General features: G+C 31.6%; 2 protein-coding genes and 1 long non-coding RNA gene across 3 annotated transcripts; all 3 read right to left on the bottom strand.

The window, feature by feature from the left end:
* Nucleotides 1–1,504: 1,504 nt before the first annotated feature.
* On the bottom strand, nucleotides 1,505–3,783 carry LOC150025459 (uncharacterized). Its single transcript, XR_016515156.1, has 3 exons — nucleotides 3,352–3,783; nucleotides 2,902–2,961; nucleotides 1,505–1,733 (listed from the first exon to the last, which is right to left on the bottom strand). It is a non-coding gene; the product is annotated as an uncharacterized LOC150025459 (long non-coding RNA).
* A 243-nt stretch (nucleotides 3,784–4,026) lies between these two features.
* On the bottom strand, nucleotides 4,027–5,236 carry LOC150025458 (uncharacterized). The gene is made up of 4 exons (XM_090294046.1): nucleotides 4,962–5,236; nucleotides 4,466–4,874; nucleotides 4,294–4,390; nucleotides 4,027–4,060 (listed from the first exon to the last, which is right to left on the bottom strand). Exons 2-4 carry the CDS (start codon nucleotides 4,860–4,862, stop codon nucleotides 4,027–4,029), a joined length of 528 nt encoding a protein of 175 aa, XP_090150172.1. The 5' UTR covers nucleotides 4,863–4,874; nucleotides 4,962–5,236.
* A 698-nt stretch (nucleotides 5,237–5,934) lies between these two features.
* LOC150025457 (protein FAR1-RELATED SEQUENCE 5-like) lies at nucleotides 5,935–7,037 on the bottom strand. The gene is made up of 2 exons (XM_090294045.1): nucleotides 6,960–7,037; nucleotides 5,935–6,873 (listed from the first exon to the last, which is right to left on the bottom strand). Exons 1-2 carry the CDS (start codon nucleotides 7,035–7,037, stop codon nucleotides 5,935–5,937), a joined length of 1,017 nt encoding a protein of 338 aa, XP_090150171.1.
* Between the last annotated feature and the right edge of the window lie 2,138 nt (nucleotides 7,038–9,175).

The raw sequence follows: 9,175 nt of genomic DNA, 5'->3' as shown, positions 1-9,175 counted from the left end.
CATCGATGGCGGCTAAGGCTCCTGGTGCACATGTCATTGATCAAAGGTGGTTGCAGTTTGATCACCACGTGGTGACAGGTTTGAGAGTTGCTTTCTAGTCCATCTGCATGTGTTCCTGAGTACATGTCTTGGTTAAGACGGTATCACACCCATACATTCGTATAGGTGAACTTGGAGATCGACCCAGTGTTGTACCACGTCGTCGCCTTCGTAGTCCAAATGTTGAGCAGGTAGGGCATTCGTCTCAAGATGAGCATGTACAGGCGATAAGATTTTTTTATCGTTATGTGATTAAACAATATATTTGACAAGTTTAATTTATTTTGAAATTGTTGCAGGGTATATTTAGGCCCATTGTCAGTATCCTCCAGCGCATGATAGATTGTCGTCAGGTCACTGAAGGCACTGACGCATATGTTATAGTGTTTGTTATTTTATTTTTATATGACATAAATGCGAATAAATTATGAATCGGAATTGAAGTAATAAATTAGGAATCAGAACTTAAGTAATAAATTATGCATCAAAAACCCACATAATAAATTATGTTTACATCAATCGTCTCCAAGGTTCACATATGTCGGGCTAATACTAATTAATTGGGTAAAAGATTGCATTCGAGCAATGTAATATGATGACCATAACCTTGCCTCTGGGTAACAATGTGTACACCATAAAATGTCAGCGGTAGGTATGGGACAATCATCACACAATTTTACCTGCACCACAAATGAAAATTAGCAAACAAAGGAATATAAATAATGTGTTGAGTAATAACCTTACATGCACAAAGTGTGAATCATACACATGACCAATACATAGTAATCGGTGTAGACTAGCATCGGTAGGGGGTGCAGTACGTAATGGAAAAATAGTAATATTTTGTTTCAATAACAAACAGACTAAGATAATATTGTATCTGCTTTCACTACAAAAAAACGTGTATAAAGCGGCGGTTATTTTCGCAAAAACTGGCGTTTTTAACCGCCGCATTATACGTCTGTGGCGGTACCGCGTACGGCCAGAATTCTTGCCGCCACAAAGTTTAATGTGGCGGTCAATTGAGAACCGTTGTAGCATACGCCATATTATGCATTGTATAAAGTGGCGATTTTAAACGTGTAATTGGCGTCAGTTATAAATGTCATAATTTTAAAACTGGGTAAACCAATTCTAACGTAAATAGTGGCAGTTTTAACCGCCACTTAATACAATATAGTATGGCATTTATAATACACTTTATAATTGTCATAATTCGAATATTAAATATTTAATTTTATTTTTAATATTTATAATAATTTATTTAATTCTATTTTATAATTTGATTTCATAATATTATTTAATTTCATATTATAATTAAACTTTAATTTTATTTTTAACATTTATAATAATTTATTTAATTCTATTTTATAATTTGATTTTATAATATTAATTAATTTGATATTATAATTAAATTTCACTACACATTTATGTTTCATAATATAATTAAAATTGATAAATATAATAATCAAAAGATGACTTCATTCATTGATTGAGAAAACAAAATTTATAATGTTAAACTAATCCAAACAACTAGTAAATTAAATTGTCAAAATATAAATTGTTTAACTTTCTAAATATATTACAAGTAAATTTCCAATCCTAATTTGTCTTACTACCTTCACTTGAGCTTGGTGATATATTCTGGTTTCGTGATGGAGTATGACTGCCGATGAAATGGTGATTATCAACTCCTGCAGATACCATAAGGGTTGTCAACTTAGCGGCAATACACACGAAAAAATGGGATAGATACTAACTAGGGTTGGCATTCAACAACCAAAAAAATTTCAAATAAAACTAGTCTCAAGAGAGGTGTGCATCTTATTTCCAGACTAAATAAAAAACCAATGCGTGCCATAAAATGTGTCATTCAAGAAACAGTTTGTGTTATGAGACAGACAAGAAACCAGACTGGTCCCACCATCACCCGTAGACTAAGTTGCATGATACGTGTAAATTTAGTTTAAATGACAATATTGGTCTTTCAAAGATGATACCAACACAACACTGGTCCTCAATTTATAAATACATCAAATCAGTAACATGATCAAATTGGTTTTAAAATTTTACATTTTATCATCAAATTGTTTTTTGAAGGAAAACCAATGCCATTAATTATCATCAAAGCAACAATCTTTGGAGAACCAATCTAACCTCATATTTTTAGAGGACCAAAATGAATGTTAATTATATAGATAATGAAAAACATAACAGCATAGAAATTTTATATTGTAAAGGATAAACTAACACTTGAATTGCAATCAACCATAATGAATTCACAAAATATTAGTTGATACCTTTAACTGTTCAAGGAGAAAAGTTCCTAATATTGCACTTGTGCTTCGTAAATTTTATTTTATAACCCAATCTAAATTCATATGCTATTTAAGAAAATGGCCACTGAACTAACTATCCTTATCCTAGTTCACAACTATTTCATACTTCAATAGCAACTCATCCCTTCACATCATATGTATTAAAAGATAATACTCGTGTAACCGAGAAAAAGTTTTAAATCAATAACCATGTGATCGTTCATCTCATAACTGCATTAAGCAAATAGGGAATAAAATGTATTTAGCAAGACAACTCACGTAAAGAATGTTCCAATGTTTTAAAAGCAAAAAAACTGTCAGGCACACATCATATCATTCACGAGGATAGTGGACAACTTTATAGTGGACAACAAATGGTTCACCAAAATAGAAAATTTCTTCAATACCCTACTTTTATTGCAAATTGTTGATCCAAAGATTACAATGAAAATTTCTTTTGGACAATCTATAGTCATTCACAAATGCTTGCATACTTATTACTATCAAGAGAGCAAAAGCAGTATAAGTAGGATGTGTATAGTACCCGAGTTGCAAAAATGTTATCCTTTTTCTTGTTTTTGAAGATTGCCAATTGAAATTCTTCCTGCAAAGAAAGATCATCCAAAACCACACAATATGGACACCGAATTCCATGTGAGAACAAGTTGTCTTAGGACGATAAAATATATAAAGTATTTTTATCAAATATATGAAAGAAAAGTTTAACAAATTGATATTCTATTGTGGATCATTCATGCCTAGAAGCATCATTGAGAAAATAACAACCGATTATCCTTATATTATAAACATTATCAGAAGAGAAGACAATAAACTGCAACCCAATTTAAAAGTTAGCTATGACTAAGAACAGAAACTTGGAGAACCAATCTAAAATTGGAAAATATACACAAAATTCTAACCAGCATATCCCAACACATTATGACATATTTATAAAATTGAATTTCTTCCAAATAGTTGAGAGTTGAGAAAATACCTTGTAAAATGTATGTATCTTGGAGTTGAGCTAGCTTCCAACACAAATCTGAAATAGTCTGAAAAGGGAAGAAAATGATAAGGCATTGGACCACACACAAACCAATTATTTAGAAAACCTATTATAGTATTTTCCACCAATTTTGAAGAGACTATAACAAGGTCAAGTAAAATAATAGACCAACATTACCCATTTAACAAGGTTAAAATTGAAACACAAGTTGCATTGTACTTTCACCATCAGACTAAAATCCTAAGGGAATACATGTCACAATGAATCAAATTATAAAGTGAAGAATGCCCCAATTTAAAAGGGAGGTTGCAGTAAGAGTACCCAACATCATAACCTTAAGGGTTTGTTTGGTGTAGAAATAAAGTGAATAAAAATAAAAACGATAATTGAAAAAAAAAGTTGAGAAATAAAGAAAAAAAAATTATTTGGTTGAAGAGAAACGAAGAAGAAACCAGGAGAGAGATACACACTAAGGTAAAAAAAAAAAAAATAGAGTGAAGAAGTATTTGTGAGACAGATTCACCTTTTAATTTTCTCCTGCCTATTTCTATCTCATACAAAACAACCCATTCAAATTCGTCACCCCTATTTTAACTCCTCCCCCTCCACCCAAACATACCATAAAGAAACAATTACCATATCAATCATATAAAAACTGAACATTTAAGTAGGATACAACATCATCATCCTGAACAACCTGTAGTAGAATCAATGAGTAAAGAGTTAAGTTATCAGTAAACTACAAATAACATATGTCATAATATACTTACAAAGAAATCACCAACGACAATAAATATGAGAAGGCAAGAAAATAAAATTCCAATTTTAACTGAGAACATTCACACAAAAGAACTGCAGAACAGCATAGTTCTTACCAAATAAGAATAAAAAACATAGTTATTTGAATCCAAAACATGTAACAAAACTTGCCTGAACAAAACTGTAGTTGTGGTGTTGGGATATATCGGTCGAATGCAAATGCTTTCCAAAGTCTTCTTCAATATCATCTCATACTCCTCCACTTTTCCTAAACCATGGAAAACATATATTATTTTTTTATTTTAAAATGAAAAGAAAGAGCAGAGTTTAGCATTGTTCCAACCAATTTGTCCAGTCTTCGGCTTCCAAATAATTTCAACGAATGCTTTTTCAGGATTTTCATTCTTCTTGGTTCCAGTTTTGGGTCCATAAACTGCAGCAAGCACTTTGGTACATGCGTGCAGCACAACCGCAACCACAAACAAGACCAAACACCTGGTGTGCGTGGCAATGTGCATAACCATCTCCCTTCTTTTCATCTTTCTCTCAAGAAACTCACCTACTGAAGAAACAACAACGTCGTATGGCTCCAATGGTATCTCACGTAACACGCAGTCCACACGCCGCTGGTAAGCAACGAAATCGAAGGTGAATTTGTGGCCATTGATGGACAATAAATCATTGGAAACCTTCTTAACAGTGGGATCTCCTTCGTCCTTGTCGAGGAAGAGCGGCCTCATCCTCACAATAACCTGCGACAAGGCAAGAAGAGAGAAATCAGAGTTAGATAGAAGGCTTTGGAAACTGATAAATCGAAAACCCTAATAGGAGAAACCAACCTTAACGGAATCGGAGGGCGCATGAAGTGAATTTTCGGTTAGGGCATCGGCGGCGGTGGCGAGCTTGCGCTTCAGAGTGTTGGAAGAGGGTGGTCTCGGGGGCAAGGGGCTCTTGAACTTAGCGGGGGAAGGGACGATGAGATTGGGATCGGAGGAGGGAGGGTCATTCTCTTTGGAGGGTTTGTACTTGCGAGAGGGGCGAGGTTTAACAGAGCTAGGAGAAGAAGAGGGGGTTGGAAACTTTTGGAGGATGGAACGAGAGAATAGGATTTTGGAAAATTAAAATTTTGAGTAAGTGTGGGAAATGAAATTTTATGAGAGGGAAATAAAGTAAATATGATGGAGGGAATAAAAGGAAATTTGTGGCGTTTCTAAATGACATATTTTGAAGGATAATTGTGACAGTTATTAAAATGTCGTATTATACGGATAATTGTGGCGGTTTTTAATAACCGCCATATTAAAACCGCCACAACTTACAAGCTTTTTTGTAGTGTTTCTATTAAGTATCCCATATCCGGTATTGTCATCCATTTTTCAACACTAGCCTGCAAAATTCAATAATAAAATTAGATTGCATCCCAACACGAGCACATGTCTCTCATGCTATTTTGTAACATTAGTTTCAAAGACCAATGAGTTGATTCAACCCTGTATAAGTATAAAATATAATAAAACAATTACACATTATACCCGTTCTAAACAAAGTAAAGGCATTGATATACCTGTTTGATGTTGTATTTCCCAAATGCATTAACAAATTTGTCCAACACTTGACAAACTTTTCTTTGTGCGAAATAATCCATGTGTTCTTCACATATTCAACAAGTAATGACCACGGTGAACAAATAGTTTCAAATTTTTTTCACAAACTCGTCAAATTTAGTAATCTATGTACAGTCAATGATAGTCTTCCATGAATCCATCACAACTTCCCAAGCCTCGACAGAATCTACCAACATTTTACACTTTACTATAACATTTTATTGTTGTGAAACCGACAAAGAAGATTTCTTGTTTTAGAAAACACAATATTGAAGGCATTCATCAAAGCAAGATCTCTATCACAAACAATGACTTCAGGCCCCACATGCGATGTCAAAAGTGACCCTCTAAATTTTTGTAGTGCCCATATGAAGTTCTTTTCTTTCTCACTAGATAAGAATGCAAAACCAACATAAAGGGACAAACCTGTACAAGTTACACCAACAATCTCAAGCAAAGGCAGTCGATATTTGTTTGTTTTGTAAGTTGTATCCATTAAGAATACAAGGTTAAATGCATTCAAGAGTTTCACAGCATCAAGATGAGTCCAAAAAATATCACTAACAATATTGGAAGACTCATGACACGTACTCCAGTGAAGATAGTTGTCACGGTCTAACAACATCATTAACTGTTGTAATCTGGTTCTTGTTCCTCTAACTGATCTCTTGTACGAGTATCTTGCATTATATAATTGCTTTATTGTTATCATATTATCCTCATTATTCTCCTTCAAAGTACGTAGAATGTTACCTAGCTTAACCATGCTTTTAGTCATATCAATAAGCATTGAATGTTCATTCGCTTTTAATCTTCCTGCATATGGATGACCAACTAATGTATCATACAAATCATGATTATGAGTACCACATACTACCTTAAGTACCCAACCTTGACCATTTCCAATAGGTTTACCTCGCAATTTAAAGGGACATTGACATTTTCGAGTACCGATTACACTAACCTCCAAACCATCCTTGTACTTTCTATAACTACCCCCCCCCCCCCTTTCACAGCCTAACAAGACATATGTCTTTCTCCCTTGCTTTCCATTTGCTATGTCAGACCTAATAATGACAATAACAAAACCAAGTCCATAACCAACCCTACGGACCCATTCAAGTAAGTTTTCTCGTGAAGGAAACACCTACACAAAGTTATTCTAACAATATTACAAAATCACTTCTTCAAATTATAATGCAATAAACATGAATGAAATGAAATTTTATTCACCTCATCTGTTGTAAAATGGATACCATAGTCCCCTATAAACAATCCATGTTGATGCACATAATTCATTAATTCTTCCATACTTACACCTTCATTCATAAAACATAAATTTTCATTTTATTATAATTTTCATAAATTCACACAAGTATGCAAAACAAAAATAACATTCACTTTCGAGGATTTTGTAATTGACAACTTAAAAATGACTTCCAGATTGTATAATTCGTAAGTCAAATTTTAATAGCACAATAAATTATGGATTATGTAATCCGTAAGTCATTTTAAAACTTTAAAATGACTTCCAGATTGTGTAATCCGTAAGTCAAAATTTTCACAGCAAAATGACTTCTGGTTTATGTAATCCGTAAGTCATGTTTGATGTTCCAAAATGACTTCTGAATTGCGTAATGCATAAGTGAAATTCATTTAGCAAAATGAGTACCGGATTACGTAATCCAAAAGACATAATGATATAATACATATGATATCATTATTTATTTCCTATTCCTAAAGAAAAGGCTAAGGCTAAAAAAACATATGATATATATTAAGAAAAGGAAGAAAGAAGCTAAGAAAATACTTGCTGGATTGTAGATCAATTAATGACCCAAATTAGTTACATTGAAGAACAATCAGGGAAATGGGCTGACGAAAATAAGCCTAACATTTTCGACAAGTCCATGATCAAAACAGGAAATTATTTCCTGTACCCCATGAATTGTTACTAGCACCTGATACTTATGTGAAATAGTAAAAATACCCTTAAATAATAGGAGTGTATGGATAAAAATACATACGAATATTTTTCTGAAATACGTTTTCGAAATACTTTTCTGAATTCCAGATTCCTTTTTCTAAAATATGTTTTTAGATTTTATTTTTCATAATTTTTTTTAAAAGTATATTTATTTTAATTTTAAAACTATTTTTTAATGATTTTGATTTTTTAATTTTATTTTAAAATTTCATTTTCAGAACACAAAATATATTCTGGATTTACTTTTTCAAAGTATATTTCTTTTATTCTAAATTTTTAATTTCAGAATAAAAAAAATTGGGAATAAAATCTGCATAGGACGTCACAATTCTTCCGGTGCACATGAAGAGTTAGTTCAAACCTGAATAAGGAATTCTAATTATGAAAAGTATAAAACGAAAATATATGTTTGGGGAAGCATTCTTTTTGAAATGGAAACAATATTGTCTTTTATGTATTATTTTAAAAGATAAAAGTCTTCTATTACCTAATTTAATTATATTTCAAGTGTTTTTTAAATTCAGATGTTATGACTTAAAAATGAATAGTAAAGTATGTGAAAGTTAATATGTATAACTTATTAAATATTCATCAAATTTAGATACCAAAATTAATTAATTATTATATTGATTAAATTAGATATTATTTGTTAAAAACTAAAAAATTATTAGTATCTAAGGTGATTTTTATTATTAATAAAAATTTATAAAATGATTTCTAAATTGGTATTTAAATTAGTTACCAAGGTTTTAGATACTAATATCTTAAATTCTAAATTGCTATTTAAAATACTAATAGAGACTAATTTAAAATATAAAGTAGTTAGTAGGTAAACCTTGGTAACTAATGGTTAGATACTAATTTAGAAACTATTTTATAAATTTTTATTAATAATAAAAACTACTTTAAATATTAATATTTTTTTAGTTTACAAAATAGTTTCTAATTTAATTAATAATAATTAATTGTTTTGATTTCTAAAATTAATTTATATTTAATAATTTTATTTAGTAATAAGTTTCACACGTGAGACATTTTTTCCCTGATAATGGATTATCAAGACATTTTTGTCATAAGCTTTATTTATTTTTTATTTTTATTTTTTTTATTGGTAATAAAAAATAAATAAATATGAATCACTTTAGGGGTGATTCAACCCTTATATATGAACTCACCCATTACCTTCATCACAAGACTTACACCAAAGTCTGCCTAAACAAAACTCTCCTAGCTAACCCAGAGGAAGACATCTAGGAGAAACAGTCATACAACTTAAATGAATACGTCATGAGATCATCTTCATACAAACCAATGGATTTATGCACCAATCAGAAAAGGAAAAATGTGCACATTGTGACTTGGATGTAACCCATGACCAAGCCTTTAATTGAACCAAAATAAAAGCTTCCAATACATCCACTACTCCCCCCTTAAAAATTACCCTGTTTCTATGCTTCCAAAC

This window comes from Phaseolus vulgaris, chromosome 8, assembly GCF_051622355.1.
Source record: "Phaseolus vulgaris cultivar YP4 chromosome 8, ASM5162235v1, whole genome shotgun sequence".
In the NCBI taxonomy this organism is placed as follows: domain Eukaryota; kingdom Viridiplantae; phylum Streptophyta; class Magnoliopsida; order Fabales; family Fabaceae; genus Phaseolus; species Phaseolus vulgaris.
Note: the sequence above shows the minus strand (reverse complement) of the source record. Positions and strands in the feature narration are given on the sequence as shown.

Coding starts and splice junctions, on each gene's coding strand:
- LOC150025458 (XM_090294046.1), bottom strand. CDS start 4,862: ATGAGGCCGCTCTTCCTCGACAAGGACGAAGGAGATCCCACTGTTAAG. Junction 4,391..4,465: donor GCCGAAGACTGGACAAATTG/GTTGGAACAATG, acceptor TCCATGGTTTAG/GAAAAGTGGAGGAGTATGAG. Junction 4,061..4,293: donor ACAACTACAGTTTTGTTCAG/GCAAGTTTTGTT, acceptor ATTCTACTACAG/GTTGTTCAGGATGATGATGT.
- LOC150025457 (XM_090294045.1), bottom strand. CDS start 7,037: ATGGAAGAATTAATGAATTATGTGCATCAACATGGATTGTTTATAGGG. Junction 6,874..6,959: donor TCCATTTTACAACAGATGAG/GTGAATAAAATT, acceptor AACTTTGTGTAG/GTGTTTCCTTCACGAGAAAA.